General features: G+C 41.6%; 1 protein-coding gene across 4 annotated transcripts in view; it reads right to left on the bottom strand.

Annotated features, from left to right (window-relative positions):
- The window catches only part of rnf207b (ring finger protein 207b), a 29453-nt gene extending 5248 nt beyond the window's left edge, over window positions 1–24205 (bottom strand). Inside the window, exons 1-17 of one of the 4 annotated variants that reach the window (XR_002841735.2) lie at window positions 24136–24187; window positions 23430–23640; window positions 17097–17229; window positions 16798–16942; window positions 16621–16702; window positions 16436–16511; window positions 15666–15791; window positions 10358–10404; window positions 9911–9983; window positions 8543–8611; window positions 8199–8267; window positions 7593–7717; window positions 4083–4260; window positions 3328–3513; window positions 3187–3238; window positions 2986–3103; window positions 89–711 (exon numbers count right to left, since the gene is read on the bottom strand). Coding sequence is in view for 3 of the 4 variants with exons in the window: in XM_023841469.2 (XP_023697237.1) it covers window positions 619–711; window positions 2986–3103; window positions 3187–3238; window positions 3328–3513; window positions 4083–4260; window positions 7593–7717; window positions 8199–8267; window positions 8543–8611; window positions 9911–9983; window positions 10358–10404; window positions 15666–15791; window positions 16436–16511; window positions 16621–16702; window positions 16798–16942; window positions 17097–17229; window positions 23430–23620 (1763 nt within the window). In the remaining variant the exon portion in view is untranslated. Of the gene's footprint in view, window positions 1–88; window positions 712–2985; window positions 3104–3186; window positions 3239–3327; window positions 3514–4082; window positions 4261–7592; window positions 7718–8198; window positions 8268–8542; window positions 8612–9910; window positions 9984–10357; window positions 10405–15665; window positions 15792–16435; window positions 16512–16620; window positions 16703–16797; window positions 16943–17096; window positions 17230–19907; window positions 20123–23429; window positions 23641–24135 lie in introns of those variants that run through there. The other 3 variants (XM_023841469.2, XM_023841468.2, XM_023841470.2) reach the window with 3 other exon arrangements.
- Window positions 24206–27467: the final 3262 nt, after the last annotated feature.

Here is a 27467-nt window from a genome sequence, read left to right as displayed (position 1 = left end):
AGCGGGGATTCAGTAAAGCCGCTTATTAACCCTACTCAGAGGGTGAATCTCAATACACGTATTTGACCAAACTTATGTGTTCGTGTACCTGTTTCACGGCATCTTCCATTGTTCAGAGGATGGTAAAACTTTCTGGATGTTGGTCTTGTTCTGCCCCAAATATTAAGGATACATCACTTGCATCCACACCCAACCAGACTAGTCCCAAGATTCACTGCACCCCGAGTTCGTTATTGGATGGCAAGTTAGCCAGATCGGTCTTGCCAAGACCACAAGTACTGTCTTTGTGTTCTTGGTATTGAGATTCACCCCGAGAGTATTACAAACCTCCAAGATCATTTCAGTCTTGTGTCTGCTCCTTCTGGCACCACATTTCTCATTTTGAGGATCACTTACATGATTTACATGAATTCTCGTAGCTAAAGCTTCTGTTTAATGACCATGTTGTTAATTTCGGCCTCGGGAGAGTTTACTGAAGGAATTCAGGTGCTTTCTTCATGCCGAACTACGTCAGGGCCCAATCTCTTCAGGTTAACGAGGGCCTGACTTTAAGCATAAGCTGGCCCACTTTATGGGAGCATAAGAAAGGGAGTGTTGTGGGTACGAGGAAGGCATTGCCTGTGCTGTGCGTCTGTGATCATGTTGCAGTCATCGTAGATGTTCAGCATGGTCTCTGTGCGGTCGTCCTTCAGGTCCGATGGCTCTTTCAGTCTATAAGAAAACAAAGACATTATATCATAGAGATGAAGGCAAAATAACTAATAATTAATTATTCAAGGTGCCATAGAATGTGTTTTTTCAGTATGTTTAATTGTTCTCTGATGTCTACATGAAGGCATGTGAACTTGGTTTGGTTGAAAAAGGCCCAGAATGAGTTTTACAGGCCAATTTACTATTTATTTGATCTGTAATGCAACAGGCTGTTTTCCCTATTTTGGTGAGCTCATTAATATGTTGATAAGCTCTACTCTGATTGGCTGGTTTACAGTGAGGCACTGCAACAGCTTACATAGAACTAGCATCTCTAGTCATGCACCAGTCATGTAAAAGTATAGCACATACAATTATGTACAGTACATAATACTTGATGATGGTAATGAACAACTACTTTACTGGTTTTTGTGTTTACTATGTTGTACTTTTTATCGCTATAGTGTACTCTTTATACTTGTATAAAAAGTTTACTGTAGCCTACGTATGTACTGTAGTATGCTATACCATTTATGTTTGTGTAAGCGGAGGTGGAAAGTAACATAATACAAGTAACGCCGATACATATTCAGAATGCAAAGATCTGTACTCTGTTACATTTTGAAAAGGCAGTATTTACAGTACAGTAGTTACTTTTTAAAGAAAGAGAATACAGATAATACATCTACTTTAATATAAAAAACAAAATATTTTTATTTGTCTGTTACTTTTTTTTAATCGTTGTGTGCACACATTCCATCATTCTTCCAACTTTAAAACCAGCAGCTGAAAAGCAGTGATACACGGCTCCAATCTGAAGCTGTCCAAACTCTGACGTGACCCAGAAGCACAGCTGCTAAAAACATTAACAAGTTACATAGCTGGAATCATGCAACTGAATAGTTCCAACTATGTAAGTTGTTAACGGAGCCTTTTGGGAAACGGACCCCTGAATAGGGACTAACTTTCTTAGCCTACTAGGAATAAATAACCATACATCAATGGCTGTCAGTGTATATTGTTCTTTTTGTGCCAGGTGCCCTTTGCATGCATGCTCCTTGACGTGTAGGACATATACTGCAGGTTGTGCAGGTCTATTGGGCTTGAAAGTGGGCTGGTGTGTGTGAAGTTTGGGGGCGTGGCTAAGACTGTTACGTAACAGAACAGGATTTATAAATCTGCCCATTTTACCACCTTCGTTTATTTGTGCAGGATTTATATCTGAAAGTGGGAACAATAGCGTTTGAGATTCATGGGATGCCAGTTCCATGTACCAAACTCTGCGTATTCAACTATGTCGAGGTAAAGTCAGATTTTCATTCTATGGCACCTTTCACTATACCAGTAATAAATTACTATGTCAGTGGTGTATTGTTAAATCATGATTAGAGTAGAATAAATTGTTTGCTGTCTACTAAACATGTTTTTTTCTTTTAGTGCATTTCCTGCAAATTAAAGCATGGTCTTGAAGCATGATTTATTCCTGACATATAACACCAAGCAAGTCAAATGAATTACTCTCATGAGTCCCTCAGTGCATTTCTGGATACTTTGAATCGGTGCAAATTATACAATTGTGACTGCCTGTCTTGACTAGACAAATCTTGTAATTGGTGCTGCTGGATGTCTTTTTAGAACCCTATTTGCCAATTAGCTTTATCAGTTATAAAATATATTTAATTCCCCCAATGAGCAGACATCTTAATCTAGAACAAATTATGTGTGTAGTTTGTAATGTTCTATACTGCTCATTGGTTCCCTATCCTGAAAGCACAGAACACAAGATGCCATAAGAGCTGGCAGGACCGGCACATGTTAAGGTTCCATACATTTATCAGGATGGATTTGTGCATTTAAAAGGTTCCCAGGAACGCGTCTCCCTTTATGGAACTGGACCATAAGCAGACATCAAACTGAAGCCTGCGCCTATCCTGTGGTGAAGAGCCTTCCGCTGCTTTCTTTAAGCACAGTGTGGATTGTTTAAGCAAACACTCAGCTATATAATGTGATATTGTTTAAAATGGAAATTTGGATGGCTATAAAGATTAGATAAGGAGATATATAATGATATTCCGGGCTTCCCCAAGAACTTCATAAGCTTGGAATGTCTGCCAGGTCTGAAATACACACTACCACAATGGTGTAGTGCTTATTTTTGGTGTAAAATTAACAAAACAAATATGCCGGAGATACTTCTCTCTATCTTTTTATCACAAAACGCCAGATGTCAGCATCCCTAACAAGATTCACCCGGTGGCACCCAAACTGCTGGTTGGTACCGGCAGGGTTTAGTACCTGGGTTCCAGGCGCTCCTTCACCTTGGCTATGGACCGGATGTAGGGTCCGATCTGCCGAGTGATAGTCGTCAGGTAGTTGTTCTCCTGTTTCAGCTGCAGTAGGTCGTGAAGCTGTGCTGGAAAGCGCACAAATGAGCCGCATTAGGCTGAGGCCTCCAAACACTAACCTACAGGATTCAGACTCAGACGTCCCTCATACCTTCATAGATCTCCTGTTCATTGGCCACCCTCTGAAACGTCTCTTCCCAAATCTATGATGAAAATTGCCCAATCTGTGATTTTCTTTTTCCCACCCATTTTTCCAAGATTATCCCGTTTCCAAAAGCGCCTGGACCCTCACCTCCTCAAAGACAGTCCTCATCATCTCCACAGCGGAGTACTCCGATGCAATCTGGCTATCCACGTGCAGCGACTTCTCCAGGATCTCGCCCATGGTGTCTGTCTTGATGAGTGAGTGGTGCTTGGTCAAATCCCTGTGCATTTCCTGCACCTGATCCTTCAGCTTCTGGATCTCAGTCTGCAGAGTCTTGGGAAAGCCACACAGGATCGCTGGGCCAAAAATTGCTATAATACTTTTACGAAGAGCTCTTGAGAAGGTTACTGTTACTTACCTTGAGTAAATGCCCTGGTATGTAAATGAGAAAAAATATGTCCAAAAGATGATTAAGAAAGTAGATTACATACTAAGCAAAAATGAGTGAATGGATAAAGTTCAACACGGCTTCAATAGCGCTTCTACACTTTTATCTACTTTTATGCATTAATATTTTTTCTGAGGGTATGATAACCCGCTGGACCCCTATGCTTCAAATCAGTGACTTTTTGCTGTTTATTCATTTTTTAATTGCTTAACTTCCTAAAAATGGCAGGCAACTGAGAGACAATGCATACAGCTTGGTGGCTGACAGACATATCACTGTGGTGGGTGAAATTAGGATTCAGAATCATTAATGGCCAATCATTGCTAGATTTCACCTAGTGACAACCAATAAAGTGACCAATGAGAAGTGCAGATATCCTGCCCCCTATGAAATTTCAAATCTAATTCTTCTTATCATTGCCATGTGATGTTGAGGGAGGCGGGGCTTAACTCACCTTGTAGATATTCTCGTAGTTGCGGCAATGCTCGGTAAAGGGGGTGTCACCACCCTCTGCCAGCAGGACCTTGGTACTGATGTATCGGTGGGAGGTGGGTTTGCGTACCACCGAGGAGCCCAGTGACATGTCGCTGATTGAGGGCGAATGACACGGCACAGACAGGGAGGACTGTAATCTGGTGGGGGAGAGCAACCAATCACACCTACATGTCAAAGTCTTCCAACTCTCCTCTACCAACTTTCACTCGGTGACCGTGCGACAGGTGTGGGATTAGCTGGTGATTTAAACCACACTGCCACAACCAGCGCAAATTACCAAAAAAAGAAGATTAGTCCACTCAACTAAAGAACAAGACTCTTTGCCCAGAGAACCAATCAAAATCTTGCCTCGAATTGCTGTCTCTACCATGAACGCCCAAAGTTCCATGCCGCCCAGGGCATAGGCTTGGTTTCAGAATCAGTAGCCTCATGTCCCAAATCTACAGTATGCCCTTGCCTGCCACAAAAGCATGTTCTTACCTTAGGTCCACACACACTGTGTAACACTTTTACAACAACTTTGCTGAAAACTCTGGTGCAAATTGGTTTTACAAACTATTTACTCGGTTTATTATTTTTTTTATAATTCCTCTTTTCACTTTTTGATGGACTGGTATACCTTCAAGGGTGTTCCCCTGCCTTGTCCCCTAGGTCACCTGGAATGGGCTTTCGCCCATTTACTAGAAAAGCAGTTGGAAATTTGATGGCTTCTTTTCTTAATTATCTGATGGCTTTGTCCTATTCTAGCTGTGTTGATTTTTTATTCCTTTTGTGTTTGAAATCAAGTTTTAATAGTAATGCTAAAGTTATCTTATGATTAATTCCAGAAGTATATTCTGACATTTAGACATCCCCCTGTTGAAAACTAGACTATGTAACTGGTTTCCTATTCAGAAAACAAAGAATACAAGGTTTCATAAGAGTTGGTCGGCCTACTGTCCCCAGCACAGGAAGTGAACATATTACAGTATGCACAAACAGACGTTAGCAGAAAGACGTACGAGCAGCATGTATTTGCAACTGAAAACAAAGACAGACCAAAACGACAACCTCTCTACAGATATTTTACCCATGTGACACTTCTGAGATCTTTGGAGATTTCCTCTCACCTTTTCAAGTGGAGCCCATAGGATTCAACGAAAGACACCGAAAAATTTCACGTGTCAGAATACCCGAGACAGGATTTCAAGCCAGCGGTTCATCGACCAATGCTACAATCGTTGTAGTTGAAGAATCTTGTTGACCAAATCCGTTGGGACTTGGAGGCAGTCAGCACTGTCGTCGCTTTGGGCACCTGACGCCGACTCGAAGTAACGCCTCTGGACCAAGCATCATTAAGTCTATGGTCTAAAGATAACACCGATGATGTTGTGAGCGGAGCTCCAGGAATTCAGTGCAGGAAAAGTGCCTCTGCTTGACACTGTGTACTGCGGGCGGCCCCTCCCACCACGAGTTAACCACAAGGTCACTCTTGAGAGAAAAGCATGCTCGCGGGGAACAAGGCTACCAAGAAAAGGACCTATTACCGTCTGTGTCCACTGGGGCACCAGGTGTCAGAAAGCCGCTAACTGTCACTTCAACACGAGTTAACTCTGCTACCGGCTATAACCGAGACAAGCGGATGTACGTCCATAAGGTCAGAGTAAAATTACACAAGGTTTAAAAGTCTACAATTTAATCAAGTGTTGGGGAAAAAAACGGAATCTCTATAAAGTAGACGACATACATTGTACAAAACGCCGACTGTTTCGATACTCACTGTGAATGATAACAACCAAGCAGAAGAACTAATGAAGCGTCCGTTAGTTTAGAAAAGCGGCATGATTTTTACCTGCTAGCTGCGTGGTAGCTGTGTTCTTATCGCAGGCTATGCTGTGGAGGCCTGGCAACAGTGCTTTCGGTTCCCAGAATGGCCAGGAGACAGTGACACACTCTGCCTAAACCTTTTGAACTTGCCTGTCATCCCACAGCCAATACCAATTAAAGACATTGACACGGGGGGTGTTACATCAGTAATATGGAATATACTGCCCTTTTGCCCCCCCACCCCTCCAAGCCTGCCTGGCCTCCCTGTCGGCAGCGGCATTCCGAGAGAGTTCTGTGAAATTCTGATAAAAATAGTGATGGAGAAATAGCCCCTCCCCCCTACGGGAGGAGCTCTTTGCCAGCCAATGAGTTGCAAGCAGAGTAAGCGACAGGCCTGGGAACAGTGAGGCCGCTGTTGTGGAAAATCGGGAAGGGCACATGTGTCATCTCTTCCCAAATGACGATGGGCATAGACTGATTAAAAGAGGGGCTGGGGGTGGCATGTGTGTCTTACCTATATCCCCTCCCCATAAAGGACAGCACACTATTTAAAGGAACATGTACGCAGACAGACATAAGTGCCGGAGTTATGCTAATTGTTAATTGCAGAAATTTTGCCGATAAAAACAAAGAGCAGCAAAGGCAAAAGCAGCACACATGAAACAATATTAGCCTGGTATACTTTATGTCGCCAAAAAATTATGATGATGGTCTAGACTCTATTTCAGTACATTATTCGTAACAATATCCACACATCCCCAAATTACCATGCTAATCTGTTTTCTAAAAATGCCAGTTAAGAAGCAGAGCACAAAGTTACCATATCCAAAGTTAGCATATCCAAAGTTAGCATATCTTCTTGGTCCCATGTGACCTCCTTTGGGTATATCTGTGTTTTTTGGATCGGCGTGTATGAGATTCAGGGGACCGATCTTTCTAGGCTGCACTTGTATCACGAACGCGTGCATAGCAGCTATGATAGCTAAGTACCGAGAAGTGCAATGACGTTCCACAACACGGAAGACTGCAGGCCTCAGTTTCTCAGAATCCGTATTCACCCAGAGCTTGTTATCACTGCTTTTTCTAGAACAACATTTTTCAGAGAGGACATGTATTCGCTAAAACAGGACCCCAAACACCCTGCCTGGTCATCAATCTTCTCACAGCTTTCTCTTATTGGGACAAAACACAACAAAACCAGTCGATTTCCCTTTTTAACTAAAACTTATTCCGCCAGATTTGAATAACAAGCTTTTTTTGGATTCTAAATTATTTTATGGCATCATAAATCAAATAAGGTCCTTGTTGATCCTTAAAAGAATCACTGAAACTAATGTATGTTGGAAGAATTGAAGTGGATGGCAAAACTGTAATAAAAGAACTACGTCATTTTATTGTTCTGACTTATTCAGAATTTTGAATATATTTGTTGTCCAGAGAACATTCAACCCATGTTATTCTTCCCAAAAATCAACAGCTCTGATTGGTTACTGATAAATAATGGATCAGCAGCTGATTGGACCTCCAGCACTGCCAGTCATTGTATAGGAAGCAGACACAGATCTCGGGTATAGGATGGCAGACTTATTCTGTCATCATATCTTAGGGGACAAGCCCCCTGTAAGCCCCCATCCTCAGCGAAGCAGTGAAAAGTGAGACTCACAGGCCACTGCCGTTGCCCAGACCCAGGCCAGAGATGCCCCCTGAGGCAGACACGGACCGCCGCTGGCCCAGAAGGAGCAGCGACTCCAGGCAACGGGCAAACTCGGACCGGTACTCCGTGTTAATCTGCAGGAGGGGAGGACTTCAAGGTAAATTGCCGCTACCACGTTTTTTTGAAGTTCACAGAAGCACGTTTCGTCTAAACCTCCACCACCCTTTACATACAAAATGTTGTCTTTGTTCTTATTTAATTGGCCAGTTTAACTGGTCTATTTTCCATCTGCGGCCTGTGTGCTTGAATCAGTGCTAATTTAAGCAGATAACTACTGTGGGTTACGGCTTATCTATTCCTCTAAATATATATTTTTTATTTGGATTTTGGATTTTATTTTTACCCAAGCCACCCTTGACTATGATTATTAAAGCTCCTGACCTTGCTGTGTATAGTAGCCTATTCCTGTTTGCTATTTGCTAAATTCATTCTATACTGGAAACACTGAACCGTGACATGTGTATGTGTACTGAAGCGGACAGTAGGCTTTCCCAGCATATCACAGCCACCCAGCACTTGGCTGGAGGGATCCTGGGCCGAGTCGCTTAACCACACCTTGCTGCTCTGGGTCGGCCTCAGCCTGTGTGGCAGCTTCACAATCTTCTTCAGTCTCTCCATCAATTGCTGAAAAAGTCGGTGACTTCAGGTAAAAAGGCTGCCACAGAAATATTTCAGCTTTTCTTTTCACACTAAAAGGATTCAGTGCTGGTTATTATCTACACTTGAATACACTCATTACTCTTACCATTCTCTGTTGAATTTTTACATGAGAATATCAAAATCTTTTGCTTATTGCATATCTTCTCAGCAACTTGTTTCAATTCAATGTCTGCAATGTCTGAAAAATTGACCAGATGATTAAGAAAGGTCTATTATATGTTATGCATTGACATACTTACATATCCCATATCCAGGAACTCAAACTTATTGGCTGAGCTAAGGAAGGCAGAACATGTGACCAGGTGAACCTGTGAAATGAAGTACAGAGAGACTCAAGTACACATGTCAACAAGATCAACCCTCAACTGGATGCTTGAGGTCAAGGCCAAGCAGGTTCATAACCCTGGGTGTATCTCTTTGGCCAACAAGACATATATTTTTTTAACAGATTTGCTGATATATGGTACGACAGAGTGAGAAGTTTCTGGCCAAAGTTTTCTGCCTTTTTCCATTAGTCTAGAGTGATGTTTCCCAATCCAGTCATCCAAAACCCGCAGACAGTCCATGGCTTAAATCCCGTCCCGGGAGCTGGGAGGGAGCAGAAATGGGGTCTGTCTGGCAGAGAGCTGGGAGGGAGCAGAAATGGTGTCTTGGAGCCCCGGAGGACTGGGTGAGAAACACTAGTCTAGAAGATATAAGCTCAGTATTTAGATCTATTTTACAGTGAAATTGATTAGATGGTGGCAGCTGTACAATTCCACCAGTGCCTTTGATTTAACGAACCATTAAAAAGCTTGATTCAGGGTTACTGCTGATGAGATCAGAAACTGGCATCTTTTAAAGGATTTGGACAGGATTTGCATCGTAGAAAATCGAACATGGCAGCAATGCAAAGGAATCATTTCTTATTAAAGCCACGGAATCTAAATGTAAAACAATTTGGTATTTCGGGTTACAAGTTACATCCATAATGAGGGGTATACATTTTTGCACAATAGTGCCACCATCTGGCCAATTCATGTAAGTCTGACAACCTGATGAGACAAACGTATTTAAATCATGCCTCCGGAGTTACTGTTTTCCTCTGTTTGTAACAGAAAATTAATAATCACCAACAAAAACAGGGTATGCATAATATGTCATTTGTGCTCCTGGTGTTTTAGCACTTGGGTACAGTAGTAGAGTACAGGTTACATGGAACTTACATATAGTCACAGCAAATTAGGGCAGAATGAGTGGCTGTGGACAGAGTATTTTGCTGTAGAGGGTCGGAGCAGGAAATACAGTGGATAAGTGGCCTGATCTGTAATTTTGGGGCTGATAACCAGAGGGGTCCAACTGTAGTGCCTTAGAAAAAAGTACTGAAGCAGAAATGACCAGCTGTTTAAAATGGTGAAAATGCAACAAAAACAATGGAGTGGCCTGTTTCACCAAGCAGGACTTCTTGCTTAGCCAGACAACTTGTTGGATTTAAGGTAGTCTGGGCTAAATGTAAGTGAACAAAGACGAAGTCCATCTAGCTCAGACTACCTTAAATCTGACAAGTTATCGGGCTAAGCAAGGAATCCTGCTTGATGGAACACCCCTCTGATGTGGTGCGTCCTCACCTGTAAGGTAGGGAGAAGAGCTGCCAGGTGAGACAGCTGCTCCTTAAAAGCCTTCTCCTTCTCCTCGTGCTGACTGCAAGAAAGCATCCTGTCAGACTGCATACACAGGAAGTGACACCATCGTACTGTCGTTACTTTTAATGGCTGTACAATTTGCTTACAATTGTTCGTTTACACATAATCAAATTAAACTGGGGTTTCATTAGCATCTTCAAAACATGGTGATACTATTAAAAAAATACAGATGATTCTTTAATCAACTGTTAATAAACCAAAAATGTATTATGTAGCTACAGGAACTGAACCCACACACATCCATTCCCAGGCACCTGACCTACGGAGCCACACACAGTGAAAGGCAATTTTAAAGGTAACTCTCTCACTGTGATAGTAATTGATAAGTAAATTACTTCTGAACTACACCAAGTGACGAAAAGCCCTTATTACCTTTGAGCAGCTTTTAGAAGAATCTTCCTCCTCTCCGCCAGTTTTTCCTGTAAAATAGCCACATATTTAAATCCATATTCATTTGTTCTGTAAAGGGTTGGTCCACCTTTTTGTCTACTCTAACTTTGATATACAGCGCCCTCCACAATTATTGGCACCCCTTGTAAAGATTTATAAATAGGGTTAGAAAAAAAAATCTACCTGATATGCTTCATCTCACACTGAAAAAATAAGAAAAATCCAATCTTTCTTTGAAATAAATTTATTCAAAGCAAAACAAATCCTTCATCAAGAAATAATAATTTTTAACAAAAACACATGTGCCACGATTATTGGTGAACACAATGTAACTGAAGCATGTTTCACCTCTAAATCGTACATCTTTGAGTTGATTGGAGTGAAAAGAAACCTTCAGACTGTAATCCATGACTTCCTGATTAACTGGGGTACAAACATGAGGAGACACAGAGGCCAAAGTCCCTTAGTCATCCATCAACATGTGAAAGATAAGAGAACACAGACCAAATGAGGGCATGAGAAATAGCTACTCGCCTGAAAATGCCCATTTCTACTGATAGGGCAATAATAAAAAGAAGTGGACCCAAGTTTATTTTTCACCCACATAAAGTGAGGAAGGCAAAAAATCCCCAAGGATCACTGGTGGTGATTTACAAAACCAAGGAAAATCTTGGGGTTACCACGTCTCAGAAAAAACCATCAGACGTCACCTTCATGCTAATTAATTTTTCGGATGGTATGCCAGAAAAAAAGCTTTTTTTGTCAGTTTAAGACAAACATAAACACCTGGAGTTTGCGAAAGACTACTACAACTTTGACTGGAACCAAAATTCAATGGTCTGATGAAGCAAAAATGGAGCCTTTTGGTAATAAACATTCAAGGCGGGTTTGGTGTAAAGAGAAGGATGGCTGTAGTAAAAAGAACCTTATCCCAACTAAAATATGGTGGAGGTTCTGTGATGCTGTGGGGCTGTTTTTCCTGCAAAGGCCCTGGAAACCTTGTTAGGGTACATGGCATTATGGACTCCATGAAATGCCAGGACATTTTAAATCAAAATTTTGCTGCCTGCGCCAGTAAACTAAAACTGGGCTGTCACTGGATCTTCCAGCAGGACAGTGATCCTAAGCACATGTCCAAATCAAAACAAAAATGTTTAGCTGACCACAGAATCAAGCTTCTGCCATGGCCATCTCAGTCCCGTGACCTGAACCCCACTGAGAACCTGTGGGAGGAGCTGAAGAGGAGAGTGCAGAAGAGAGGGCCGAGGACCCTGGATGATCTGGAGAGATTCTGTAAAGAGGAATGGACTCAGATGCCCTGCTTGATATTCTCCAACCCTAGAAAATGTTATACTGACAAAGGGAGGCTGTACAAAGTATTAAAAGCAGGGGTGCCAATAATCGTGCCACATGTGTTTTTACTGAAAATAATTATTTCTTGATAAAGGATTTGTTTTTCTTTCAATAAATTTATTTTGATGAAAGGTTGGTTTTCAGTATGATATGAAACTACACCCAAAGGTGAATTTTTTCTAACCCTTTTTACAAATCTTTACAAGGCGTGCCAATGATTGCGGAGGCCGCTGTACATTATCATGGGTATAAATATCTCATCTATCCCAATATCCCAAGTAAATGTATGATTATATTGTGCTTATGATGAAAACAAATTATAAATATGGTGAATTTAAGGTATGGAGTTTATCAGGATGTCTTGGGGAGCTTATTTTCAGTGACACTAAGCTTTAACAATAATAATCAATACTTTATTGATCCCCATGGGGAAACTGTCTTTATGCCTCCCTCAACTTGCTCTCGTAGAGTAGGCTGTCCACAAAGGGCAGCTGCCTGTTGGGGTGCCCATGGAACTGGAGGTTAAGGGCCTCGCTCAAGGACCCACAGACATGCTGAGGCTGGGTTTGAACCAGCAACCTTCTGATTACAAACACACAGGCTTAGCCCACTGAGCCACACACTGCCCCATACTTAACAATAAATACTCAACAATCCCCACTAGGGCTCAACGATGTGGCCCAAAAATCACATCACGGTATTTTTAGGCAGAATACCGATACACAATATATATTTCTGTATTTTCTGTTAAGTGGATTAAATGTTGAGTTGCAAGTCGAAGCCATATGTAGGATGTCACCAGATATGTCAATGTGTCACAAAATGAGTCAGAGTAAAGTCTGAAGTCTCTGAGGAACGAGTTTCAGTGAAATCTTATTAGATTCAAAGTCAAGTCTCAAGTCTCCGCTTCCAACTTAATATATATTCTAAGAGCTTCTAGTCTTTTAATTGGATCTGGTGCAATAACCAATAAGGGTTAATAGTGAAGAACCACAATTACAATATCATTTAAGCACAATGCTCAAATTCAGAATGAAGAAAAAACACTGTATGTTTAAAGAAAAACTATATTTTTCACTTAAATAGATACTGGCATCAATGCAAACATTGTCCCACTGGCCACAGTGCTCACGTCTATGAATAGTGCTACGCGTGTGTAAATAAATCTGCCTTGCCGATGAGGCACTGCAACTCAGGCACTGCGAACTGAACTTTGTTGGCTTTCCTAGTGCACACAACTGAAAAATGCATCATCTAAAATGTATACAAAACTCAGCATCAGCAATCAACATCACGTAGAAATGCTATTTTCTTGACCTGATTTCCTTTATAGGGGCCTATGTACATCTCCATCTGATTTTAACAAAGCATGGAAACATTAGACAAAACCAAGTGCATGTTCCCTTTAACGCTTTGCTGTTCTTTAGGCTGCAAATACATTACAGCTTTTCTCAAAATGTTCAGTGCAGGTTGTGGGCTTCTGCATGCTTTTTATGAGGAAAATTTTCATAAATTGGCAAAATAGTAAGTTCAGGAATTAAAAAAAAAAATAAACATCAATTCAACATTAGCAACAAATCAACTAAGCACCAGTTATATATCAGGTTGTTTATGGTGTAACTAAAGACTAGTTAGTACCCATGGAAATGTGACCACAAGTTATTCCAAACTCTGGTGCAGTCAAATACAATGACAGAAAAATGTATAATTTAATTTCCAAAGTGCCCGTTGTTTTTCTATGTAGACTATGTTCATCTGTGCTCTGCGTGAAATGTGTTTGCTGTGCTCGTATTCTCTGCAGCACAGCCTAGCAAAAAACACAACAATGCATGGAAGGCTGCAGTAAATTTGAAGAATTGCAAGTTCCTGCAAATACTGTGGAGCTTGCATGATTTTGCATTAAATTTCTGTGATTGCAAAATCACAAAATACTGGAGGGACTGGTTAAAACATCAGGGCATGTTGTAGGCTTTATTCCAGCAGAAATGTTCAGCACCTTATTAAATTTCGAAAGACTCTTAATGTTTATTAGTCTTTATGCAGGGGTTTGAGTCAAGTCTGAAATCTATTTATGTGTGACTAGAGCAACTCGAGTAGGACTCGTAAATCTCTGAATGTCACAAACACTTTCATTAAAAGAGTGCGGTCAAAATGAAACATAGAGTATAAACATTTATTTATTCCATATAGAAGTCTCAAGAAAGACAAAAATAAATGATGCCTGTATCAGTGTTGCATGCGTCAAATAAAGATACTATGACATAAAAATGTTTCACTCTGTACACCAAGAGAATTTCTTTTTTCCTCAGTTTATGACATTACTCTCAAAACAGAAGGTGAAAACTTAGGAACAAAAAAAAATCTAAATCTAAAACCTATTTGGCAAATGACTCTAAATACAGAAGCATGGCAACTGCTGAAAATGCATTTCATAGCGGGAAATATCCATATTTTAAGGTATTAGCCTTTGATAAAATAAACCAAATATAACTACAATATTTTTATCCTCTGAGCTATCAAAAATAAACTGAGTAACAATGATTCCACTCCTTTACCTTCCATCAGCTTCCCCGTTAGACGTTGCTAACCAAATATTTTGGCTTTAGATGTAAATTCTGGGATTTTGTGCAAAGCGTTCACGTTGTTTACAATAGTAAACAGTAAGGAATACTAAAAATCTCAATGAAAAATTTTTGCTCATTCTGTTCTCCCATTTGAGTATCAAAGTACAGCATGTGTTAGAGCAATCAAAGAAGGAATAAAGTATTATGACTTATAAAGTCATATGTAAAAGAAAGTGCATCCTCCTGTAATGTTTTACATATCAGGACATACTGAGAAATCATCCGGTCCTTAGCAGGTCTTAAAATGAGGTAAATACTACCACAGATGAACAACAACACATGATATATTACACTGTGTCATTAGTTAACAAAAAGTAAACATGCAGAAGCAGTGTGTGAAAAATTAAGTACACCCTTACTGCTTCCATAGGAATTAAGGGGGTAAGTAGCAACCAAGGGCTGATGAACAAATGCACTTGAGTAACTGATCTTCAGCAAGTGTGACCACCTCTATGAAAGCAGAACGTCTGGCAGTTTGCTGGTCTGTAGCGTTCAGGTGTGTGTTACCACAATGCCAAGGAGGAAAGACATCAGCAGTGATCTCAGAGAAGCAATTCTTGCTGCCCATCAATCTGGGAAGGGTTATAAGGCCATTCTTCCATTATTCCATCATTCTACAGTGACAGTTGCCAATCTTCCCACAGGGTGGACGTCCCTGCAAACTCACCCCAAGGTCAGACCGTGCAACGCTCAGAGAACTTGCAAAAAGCCAAGAGCTACATCTCAGACTATACTGAACTGAGTTAGCATGTTAAAGTTCATGACAACATGGGGAGAACATGCAAACTGCACACACAGAACCCGGGTCCCAGAGGTGTGAGGCAACAGTGCTAACCACTGCACCACCATGCCACCCTGATGTGTAAAACCACAGAACAGAAGTGGATGTACTTTCTTTCTCACATGTACAATCAGTATTGTCTCATCCGATACCTTGTTTGAAGATATATCGATATGAAAAAAATAAAATAAAATCTCTACAGAAATGGCAACCATGTCTCAGTTACCCCGGAGTGCTGTTTTCTTTGGTTCTAATTTGGTTGTGTACCCCATTACCTCTCCAGGAAGTGAAATGTCTAGACTGAAGCTTGGGAATGTTTTTTCCCCAGTTCCCCACATCGCGTGGTTCTGCCCTGGAACTAAGCTGGTATTCCCAAAAGACATAATCTAAAGGATGTTCCCTTCCCTTAAGCAGCATTTCCTTCTGTTAATGTCTCTGAACATGGAAAAAAAAAAACCTTTGTGGCTTTTCAGTCAGGTAGGCTGAATCGTGAGGCAGGTATCTGAGAGCTCTGCTCCAGGTGATTTCTTACCTGCATGTTGTTGAAGAGTGTGTTAATGGCCGTCTCTTCCTCGTCCACGTTGGCCCTGACCTCCGAGATCATGGCCTTCAGCAGGACGATGGCCTCACGTGCTGATGTCTGTAGCTCCTTCACTGCCTGGGAAAAGTAAGAGTCATGCCCCACTGCAGATCCTCCGCGGTCTGCTTATCCTGATCAGACATGATGGGCATGGAGGTTCATCAAAAAAACAATGATGCTAGACACTAAAATCAGAGGCCTATTACATCACGACCTATTAGCATGTGCAATATTTTCATAATTACACTGCTGAAATGTGCAATACTTTCTTACAGTGCTGAAATGTGCAATACTTTCTAATAGTGCTGAAATGTGCAATATGTTCTTAAATACACTGCTGAAACGTGCAATATTTTCTTATTGTGAAACTGAATCATGAGGAGAGGAACACCAATGACATGACACTTATTTAAACACCTACTTTTGTCATTTTTTTCCTGTTTATTTTTACATGCTTTACATTTTTATTCTTTCCGCTCAATTTGTATTCAAATTTATATTCTATGTACTTATTTATATTCTGTTATCTATTTTTCCAGGTTATATTCTGTTCATTTTATATTCTATTCATCTTTTCATCTTATTTTTTCTGTATTTGCATCCTTCTTGACTTTTTTTCTTTCTTGCACCGATAAGGACAATCCCCCAATTTTGTTAAATCTTGTGCAATGCCAACTAAGGTGTTCATTCATACGGCGTTTCAATGACAAAGAGACACTTACTAATACCGCTTGGTCCAGTTTTTCACAGCCTTGCATATACGCTGTTTCAATATCGATGCAATGTGCTCGGCTTTCCCTGCGCGATACAAAACCAGCATGAGCACCAGCTCACAGAGGCTGCATCCCAGTAATCCCAGTATCCCCACAGCGGCGGTCTGGCCGCTCAGCGGGAGGCCCGCACTCACACTTGCATGTCTCGGAAACAATTGATGCATAGCATTGACTTTTTTTCGGTGGAGAACATGATGTAGAGCTCTTCGTGCAGGGCTGTGGAAAGGCAGAGGGAGAGGTGGGTGAGTGCAGGGAAGAAGCAGGCGGGGGGGGGGGGGGGGGGCGTTCTGTGGGGAGGGCCGGCCACTCACAGCACTTTTTGTGGACTTCCTTGGTGCATTTAGCCAGGGAGACGATCTCATGACGGGCGAACATCTTGGCTTTATGTGTGGCTTCCCTACAGTCGCGGCACAAGGGCTGGCTACATGTGTTGCAATAATACATTGTATCCACATCCTGTGGCAGAAACAGAGATTCGCACAACTCAGTACACAACCCATTTGTCACATCTAAGCACAAGTTCTTAGCATATTCTTCTTTAACACTTTTGGGACGGGATGTACGTCGTCCGTTGCGTCCTCATCTTCAGGACGATGCCTGCTCAGCCTACCTGTTTCTTGCATTCCAGGTCACAGTTGGCACACTGTACAATCTCCTCGCAGTCTGCGGAGTTATCCACCAGGAACTTGAGCAGCCGGTCCTCTGGAGGCAGCGCGTTGATCCCTTTCACAATCGACTGATGTCTGGGACGCACACACAAACAAGAACATTTTATGTGGAACTGGCTTGTGCGGAACGTGCCAGTTAAATTATGGGATCGCATGTCTGATTTCTGCCAGCAGGGGGCAGAGGGTTGATTTGGTTCCGTCCTATGCTACGTGTACTCCCACTCACTGCAGTGAACCAGTAATCCGCACTGTGGCAAGGATTGTTAATAACACGTAATTTAAAGATAACTGACAGATCATGATAAAATATATTGCATAATAGAGTTCACATATGGATCATCCAACCCAATGTTTGTCTTTGGCATTCAGTCATCTTCAACAAATTAATGTAACATCAAGATTATAAATCAAATCATTCAAATTATTCTGCTCTCAAGATCATAATCAAACTATTCAACATTAAATTCTGACTGTAGCTGAAATAATTAATGATCTTTTGTTGCATTCTTATCACTTCATCTTGACAAAAGAATATGTGATGTCAGAATATGTAATAATCATACTCAGTATCAATGTGCCTTATTTAACAGCAAAGTGCAGACAAAGCTTGCTAGTCAAATCTGAATATTTAATTTCTTAATTTAATTTCTCAAAATACTAGCTATCCCATTAAAATAATGAAATTATTTCTCATATTATTTCTCATAAAAATAAATTATTCTCATAAAAGTGGTACTGGAGATATGAAGACCATAAATGGGCTTTCAAATAAAATATAGCCGAATCACAAGAAAAACTTTCCATATTTTAGAACAGTGACATATAATCAGTGTGGCATGGGAGAAAAATAATTTGAGATCTCATCTAATTTCATCTAATTGTGATCTAATTTCAAGATGTTCTCAAAAAGGAAGACGTTCAGAAAGGAAGGAACTGTTTGTGGAGCCTGCAATAAGTTTTTTATATCCAAGATAACCTTCTTTTAGCATTCAAAAATAAATCTGAGAAACGCAAGACTACATAGTAAATCTTATTTCGACATTATTGTGATATTTTTCACCCTATAAAATTAGGGTCGAAAAGCCAGAAATGTCACCACTATGCACACAGCCACATATTAAAATAATGGGTTTGATGCCCGCCCCCCCCCCCCCTCAAAAAAAAATGTTTTTGTTGCCAATCACGTAGCCTGCTGCTAAAATTATGAGTACACTCCTCATATTTTAGTTCAGCCCTCCGGTAGAAAACAAAGGGCTCTCCCCAGGTTGTCAAATCTACGAAAGGGGTTCCCCCCCACCCTGGTCGTCAAAATTTACAGAGAATGACCAATCGGCATGGTAGCCGGATCCCCCACAAAAGGCCCCTTTTGTTTTGATTGTAGAAACAATCCCCTGAATCGCAACAGCTGTTGACCAGTCGTCTAAATATATTTGCCGTCCAGCCAGAGATATTGTTTATCGGCCGTTCGTAGCAACAGAGCACTTGTGTTCTACAAATAGTAAGGTCCTTGTGTGGCACAAATAGCAGGGCCTTGAATTCCTAGATATCATAAATCCTGCCCTGGCCGTTGTCACTGGCAAAAATAGCACTGCACTCTGCCTCATCCAGCTGGGGACCCACTGACTGCACTGTGGAAGCGATTCTTCTCCTGCTCCACCAGTAGTACCGGGTGAGACCACACATCTCTGCTCAGTACGTCTGGTTTGGCTTTAGCAAGACAGATACTCAACCTCAAAGCGTTCAGCAGGAAAACACGGGAGCGAATATCCAGGGTGTGGATGTATAATAAAAACCAACACCCAATCCAAACATAAACATTCTAGGAACAGACACTGCACTGAAAATAAATTATACTATTTTAACATTGTTATAATTAGTTTTGAGGCACATGCTCTTATAAAAGCATTTAGTTTTACACGGGTGGATATTTTTGAATCTGAAGCATTTTAAGGATCTTCATAAATATTAGCATTTTGCTGGACTCGATCCTACAACCTCAGATACTTTATGCACAATCAGCTGACCTTTTGACGTACTTATACCTTTATGGTTAGGAAAAGGCTGCTGGGATGAGAAAAGTCAGACGTTTTGCATCTAATTTTGTCAATATAAACAATTTGGTGTAATCTGGATGCATTAAAAAAAAAAACACACACCACCTAGTTTCATCTCAAACTTCACTGGACCGATGTGCACAGCCTTGATTGTTTGCCTTGACTACACAACATGCTGGTGAAATGAGGTACTAACACTGCGGGATCCGTAGCGGAACTTCTTCATCAGTACGTCTGGATGCTCACAACTTTGCTCTTATTGTCACGATTAACAAATAATAATTATATATCAAATTGGTCATCACTTTACATAACTGACAAGTCCATCTAAAATTCTATCTCGTGGAAAGCAGTTTTTTGTTTTTACTTTGAATCCTGACATCAGGTGAAGCAACACTTCATGAACCCATATGAACTGAAGCAGAATTATAATGAAATATTCCCAAATCAATATGTAAATATATGCCAATTCATTCTCAAAATATAGATCTAACAATCTGTCCCCATTCAACTTCACAAACATATATAACCTCGCCACTTTCAACAGCTCCTTCACACAGAGTTTGTAATATAACAAAACCAGTAATTACAGATTGAATGCCATCAATCAGCAACGTGCTGCATAAAAAAACCAGTTTATATTCACAGCCCACTCCTTGTGAGCGCCCATCAGTAAAGACAGAGGATCATCATTCTTACATGTGTTCATCTAGCTCCCCCAGGAGCATGCTGGACTGGCCACAGAAGTCCCTCAAGGTGTCGCCGGTACCGAGTCCTACTGCTGAGGATCCACTAGGCAATGCGGGTAAAGCAGTGTCTCCACCCACAGCCGGGGCTCAGGAATCACCAGAAGAAACTCAAAAGCCAAAGGTCACAGCAACACGAGGGCAGGCTCCCCCCACGACCGGGAGCCGGCATCGGTAAATCGGGAGACAATATGGCTCAAAAATAGCCTGGGAGGGACGGGGTGGGGGGGAACCAGGAGCCGGGGGTCGCCCTGCTGGGGTAGGGTTTCAGCCTGGGTACCCAACGAAATGGAAGAAGCCCCTTAATTACAAACAAAGAACTCCCTGACTCCCTGCACCCAGTTGGTGCCTTTTCGTCACCCTGACACGGCTGTAAAGGGGGGGGGGCAGCCACGCCCCCGCACGTGCTTCAGGCATATCCCGTGTTTCGACTTTCCTGTGCGGCATCCGCAGAAACGCTACTTGGCGAGGGACAGATATTGCTGTATGACTTTCACATCTGTGCTGGGGAGGCTGCTCTAAATTAAAACCTCAAAGGGTTTTCAAATGCTGATCTGACTGTATTTAAAAAAAAAGAAAAAGTTAAAAAATGCAAACAATTCCTTGTACGAGTTAAAATCCTATGGAAGTGAAGACATTCCCAAGGTGTGTAATTCTGTGCAACATTATCATACATTAAAGATTTTACATTTATCAGCTATAACGTTCAAACCACCTGCCAAATGTTCAGTAGGTCTCCCTCATGACCCATTGAGACATGGACTCCACAAAACCTCTGAAGGTGTCCTGTGGTTTCTGGCACCAAGACATTAGCAGCAGATCCTGTGAGTCCTGTAAGTTGTGAGATGGGGTCTCCGTGGATCGGACTTGTTTGTCCAGCGCATCCCACAGATTCTCAATCGGACTGAGATCCGGGGAATCCGGAGGCCAAATCAACACCTTGATCTCTTTTGCATGTTCCTCAAACCCATTCCTGAACAGGATACACTGTGCTGCTTAAAGAGGCCACTGCCGTTGGGGAATACTGTTGCCATGAAGAGGTGTAGTTGGTCTGCAACAATGTTTAGGTAGGTGGTAGGTGTCAAAGTAACACCCACATGAATGCCAGGACCCAAGGTTTCCCAGCAGATCATTGCCCAGAGCATCACACTGCCTCCGCCGGCTTGCCTTCTTCCCATAGTGCATCCTGGTGCCATCTCTTCCCCAGGCAAAAGACAAACACAGACAGCATGCTGTCCACATGATGTAACTGAAAACATGACTCATCAGACCAGGCCTCCACTTTCCAGTTCTGACCCTCACATGTCCATTGTAGGAACTTTCGGCGGTAGACAGTGGTCAGCATGGACACCCTGACTGGTTTGCGGCTGCGTAGCCCCATACGCAGCAAGCTGTGATGCACTGTGTATTCTGACACATTTCTATCATAGTCTGCATGAACCTTTTCAGCAGTCTGTGTTACAGTAGCCCTCCTACAGGGTCACACCAGATGGGCTATCCTTTGTTCCCCACACACCTTTGGTTCACCGGTTGGTTTTCCCTAAACCACTTTTACTAGTTACAGACCACTGCATACTGGAAACACCCTACAAGACCTGCTCTTTCGGAGATGCTCTGACACAGGCATCTAGCCATCACAATTTAACTCTGGCCAGAGTCGCTCAGACCCTTATGCTTGCCCATTGTTCCTGCTTTCAACACATCAACTCCAAGAACTGACTCCTCACTCACGAGACCATTCACAGGTGCCACTGTAATGAGACAATCAATGTTACTCACTTCAGCTGTCAGTGGTTTTAATGTTATTGCTGATCGGTATATTTCCCTGAGTGAAAACCAAAACAAGTGTCATGGAAAAATCATTTTCCACATGTGGCAAAAACTATGACAAAAATACTAATTTTGTTGCAATATAAATTATGTTGTAATGTATTTTGGACTTAGCTACCACCGATGTCTGAGACAATGGTTGGAAATCTTATACCACACCAAATGTGACAGTTGGCTTTCCGTGAACTGAGACACACAGCCTGCCCCCGCAGAGACTTTGGTGAATGAGATAACCCATCAGATACATCACGCCCGCAGTCCTCACGCCTTTGATATCGTGTCTTGGGGTGTCTTCATGCCTTCAGTGAAAGTGAGAGTTCCCCGCGGTCTTTCAGGCAGTTCCAAAGGCAGCCAAAACCTTTTTTTTATTGTTATTTTTTTTGCAGAATGAGGGGTCTAGTTTAATTACCCTCAGCTTACAGTCAGCAGGTGCCAAATGGAAGGGTGTAGAATACCTGGCTTATTTCCTGACAGCATGACTGCATGACGGCCTTATCAGACGAGGCAAGTCCACCACGCCATGGATTCCACATAGGTTAGACAGAAGCAGCATTTGTACGCCAGCTGTCGGCTTCCCTCAGCTCGGCCCCATTCGACCCCCCCGCTTACGCAAACACCCAACGCTTCGCCGTGATTTCTTCATATTCAATTAAGTCTTTTCATAACCTCATTTCCTACCCCAAGATTTTTTTTCACAGAGCATGAAAATCCTAATCGTCAGAATAACACCGGCAAATAATTCCAGGGCCCATTTTAAAGATGGCAACTGTGTGATTACAACAACATATTTACAGATTAACAGGACAGTTAAGTTTTACAACAAAGATTAATACCTTGTAGTATAAGACAGAGATGAAAGGAGATCTAAATCTATACGTGATTTAATTCCTGTAATCCTAATATGGCAAACCTTGGCCTATAAAATTAAACTGATTTAACTATCTGCAAATGTAAATGTTTATAAAATCTAATCAATGAATTACTGTTAGTAACATTAATACATTTAGGCAAATCATGATGCTATGCAAACTTCTCAAGTTATGACACCAACACACCGGAGTTATTTGAAACTGAATCCACATGTGCTGTAAAATGAGGCACTCAAGAAACTGCTCATGTTTTATATCATCCCATGACACTCCCAGTATAGACAATGACAATACGTAACCATTTCATTCAATATCTTTCATTCTATCTGAAGAAAATCCTTAGTTTTGGTATAATTATTTGTGTTCATTTTTACTGCAGGATATTTCCTATTTGATCAAGTTTTGTCCTGGCAAAGGTTTACCAGAGAAATATTCAGATGGGTAGTTATTGTTAACCTAGGGAATATATATTTCCAAAACGGACATTTTGACAGTTACATAATAGTAATAATAATGATGATGATGATAATAATAATAAATATTATTATTATTATTAGGGGTAGTAGTAGTAGTAATATGTGCTTACTAAAGTAAAACTTCTGGATATATCTCTGTGGAGATCCTGGTGCTTAGTCTCACTGTCCGCATGGTTGCTTAATGCATAGTGTCAGTTAAAAACAAAGTCGATAACACAAACTGATCCCATTGATATGCTGCCATTTTAACTATTCAGCTTGATAGATGGCAAAGCCGCGGTTTCATACGCGAGTCCTTACCCACAAAGGGGGCAGCTCAGGCGGCTGTCCAGCGCCCTGCCGCGGAGGCAGGCAGCGCAGAAGGTGTGGTAGCAGTCCATCAGGCACGGTTGCTCATACTGCTGGTGGCACAAGTGACACACCAGGGGGTGGCAGTTGGCGCTGTCCGGATCGTACAAGTTATCCAAGGGGGAGAAGATCCCGCCAGACATCTGAAATCATACGGGTAGTCCTTAAGACCATGGGGAAGAATCGATTTCATTATACAGGCTCACGCTAAAAACATGCATTTATTAACTGCACTTACAAAAGGAAAAAAATGTGCTTTTATAGCATTTAATATTATTTTATTTGTAGTAAATGCTGAAGAGTTGAAGTGTCATGTCTGTTATTGAAACTGACGTTTGTACTTCACATTTATCAGATCCTTCAAGACAAACTTAACTTCATGAAACTTTTAGATCTCGCCCATAAGAACTCTCCTAAAGGCAACGCTAAAACATAATGCAGCCGACAACCTTTATATGCCTATATATTGAATACTTAATAAACCTGAATTAGTATGTTATAATCCAACGTTGTTGCACTAGCCTTCGTAACAAAGGCAATTAAAGATTAGTGCTCGTAACAGCTCAGCGGGGACAATGAGAGCTGAGAACTGAGAACGCTAAAATGAGAAATGTCGGTTTCAGTAAATCACATAAATGAGGCGCTGCCGATTGCCTACCTTGCTGTTGTCCTATCGGGAACCGCACGCCGGAATGACAACGATTCCCGATCCCTCCGCTGATCCTCCCGGGACACGTGGAAGGTGGCGTCAGGCTGGGTGACACCTCCCAACTCTACACTAGACGGGCAGCTGCAGGTGACACTGATAAGCTGGGAGCGGGATTTTGAAACGCCTGTTCATACTGACCCTCATAAATAATATAAACGACGGACAACAGGGTGGGAATCGGAACATCGGTTCCTCTGCCCTCAAACCTTGCCCTTATTTTTTTACGTAACAATTGTTCCCTGGAGTTTTTTTAACACGCATTTGCAATTTGCTATCTGTTTTGTGTATATGAAAACTGAAAATAAAAGACCTACTGTATACAAAACGCATATCTCCATAACATGAATGATTGTACAATTTTGTATTAGCTAATTAATTTTCCATTCTGTGCTTATTTTGCATTAGGCCAGTGGGTGAGTCTGTGAGGTTTGCATGAAAACCCCTCTGCCGTCATGAAGGCCACCACTTTGAAATCAACTCAATAAGTCCAAATGGAAAGATAATCACATGGTTAAAATTGCAAAAGACATTTAACTGAAAAGTGCATTGAACATATTCTGTAAAATGGTCTCACTATATGCATAGTGTCACTCTCTGCGTAGTCACTTAATGCATAGTTGCTTAATGCATAATGTCACTCTATGCAAGGTCACTATATGCAAATTGTCACTCTTTGCATGGTCGCTTAATGCATAGTGTCACTCTCTACATGGTTGCTTAATGCATAGTGTCACTCTCTGCAAGGTCACTATATGCATAATGTCACTCTCTGCATGGTCGCTTAATGCATAGTGTTGTATAATGCATAGTGTCGCTTAATGCATAGTCACTCTTTACATGCTTGCTTAATGCATAATGTCACACTCTATCTGCATGGTCACTTAATGCATAATGTCACTCTCTGCATGGTTGCTTAATGCATAGTGTCACTCTCTACATGGTCGCTTAATGCATAGTGTCGCTTAATGCATAGTGTCGCTTAATGCATGGTCGCTTAATGCATAGTCACTCTCTACATGCTCGTTAATGCATAATGTCACACTATCTGCATGGTCACTTAATGCATAATGTCACTATCTGCATGGTCACTTTTGCATGGTCGCTTAATGCATAGTGTTGCTTAATGCATGGTCGCTTAATGCATAGTCACTCTCTACATGCTCGCTTAATGCATAATGTCACACTCTATCTACATGGTCATTATATGCATAGTGTCACTCTCTGCATGGTCGCTTAATGCATAGTGTTGTATAATGTATGGTCGCTTAATGCATAGTGTCGCTTAATGCATAGTCACTCTTTACATGCTTGCTTAATGCATAATGTCACACTCTATCTGCATGGTCACTTAATGCATAGTGTCACTCTCTGCATAGTCGCTTAATGCATAATGTCACTCTCTGCATGGTTGCTTAATGCATAATGTCACTCTCTGCATGGGCTTTATGCATAATGTCACTCTCTGCATGGTTGCTTAATGCATAGTGTCACTCTCTGCATGGTCGCTTAATGCATAATGTCACTCTCTGCATGGTTGCTTAATGCATAGTGTCACTCTCTGCATGGTCGCTTAATGCATAATGTCACTCTCTGCATGGTTGCTTAATGCATAATGTCACTCTCTGCATGGGCTTTATGCATAATGTCACTCTCTGCATGGTTGCTTAATGCATAGTGTCATTCTCTGCATGGTCGCTTAATGCATAATGTCACTCTCTGCATGGTTGCTTAATGCATAGTGTCACTCTCTGCATGGTCGCTTAATGCATAATGTCACTCTCTGCATGGTTGCTTAATGCATAATGTCACTCTCTGCATGGGCTTTATGCATAATGTCACTCTCTGCATGGTTGCTTAATGCATAGTGTCACTCTCTGCATGGTCGCTTAATGCATAGTGTCACTCTCTGCATAGTCGCTTAATGCATAATGTCACTCTCTGCATGGTTGCTTAATGCATAATGTCACTCTCTGCATGGGCTTTATGCATAATGTCACTCTCTGCATGGTTGCTTAATGCATAGTGTCACTCTCTGCATGGTCGCTTAATGCATAATGTCACTCTCTGCATGGTTGCTTAATGCATAGTGTCACTCTCTGCATGGTCGCTTAATGCATAATGTCACTCTCTGCATGGTTGCTTAATGCATAATGTCACTCTCTGCATGGGCTTTATGCATAATGTCACTCTCTGCATGGTTGCTTAATGCATAGTGTCACTCTCTGCATGGTCGCTTAATGCATAATGTCACTCTCTGCATGGTTGCTTAATGCATAGTGTCACTCTCTGCATGGTCGCTTAATGCATAATGTCACTCTCTGCATGGTTGCTTAATGCATAATGTCACTCTCTGCATGGGCTTTATGCATAGTGCAACTCTGCATGGTTGCTTAATGTCTGCACGGTCAAACTTCACAACCAATAAATATAAACAAAAAGCAGAAATTTTATATTCTTGTGGAATAAAGAATCACTATTCCAATAAAAATATTTGGGTGATTCCCAACTTTTCACTCACGCTGTATGTTGTAACATATTTGTATTTCTTTGAAATGCGTTCAAATCAAGCCCTTTTTTCTGAGTCTATCTGTACTGTCTTATACGTGCACTTTCATCACCAGTACACTGGACCCTGCCTGCATGTCTATGCGTTTTCTAAACATTTTTGCAGGACACATGGTTGGGAACAACTGATGATGCCGGTGTTATGCCGAAAGAGGCATCCCTCCCGTATAATGCATGCCGGTGTTCCGACGAGTTGAGCTTTTAGGGGTTTTGGGGGGGGGTTAGGGTTTTAGGGGTGTTTGTGGGGTTAGGGTTTTAGGGGTGTTTTGGGATTAGGGTTAGGGTTTTACGGGTTTTTTTGGGGATTAGGGTTAGGGTAAGGGTGAGGGCTAACGATTAGCACTACGGTAGCCTAACTCGACAAAGTAGCTCAACTCGTTTCAGAACAGCGACCAATCGGTCATTTAGAGACAGGCATACATTCTATGGCAGGGATGCCTTTTTCGGCATAACACCTGCTGAGATATCGGGGGGGGGGAGGATACTCATTGTGTTGATAAACAGGTTTCACATTTACCTAGGTGGAATAGTAATTATTTAAATATTAATTAAACGCGTTGTGATCGGGCATTTCAAGTCATTGCCCCAAGCTTGTGAAACAATCTTCCTCCGTCATTGCGTTTTGGTTTTAAAGGGCAACTTAAAACGTACCTTTTTTTCTTAGGTTTTGGGAAAATGTGGTCTTGTGAAATCGCGTTTTATGTATTGTTGTCTAT

This window comes from Paramormyrops kingsleyae, chromosome 6, assembly GCF_048594095.1.
Source record: "Paramormyrops kingsleyae isolate MSU_618 chromosome 6, PKINGS_0.4, whole genome shotgun sequence".
NCBI lineage: Eukaryota > Metazoa > Chordata > Actinopteri > Osteoglossiformes > Mormyridae > Paramormyrops > Paramormyrops kingsleyae.
Note: the sequence above shows the minus strand (reverse complement) of the source record. Positions and strands in the feature narration are given on the sequence as shown.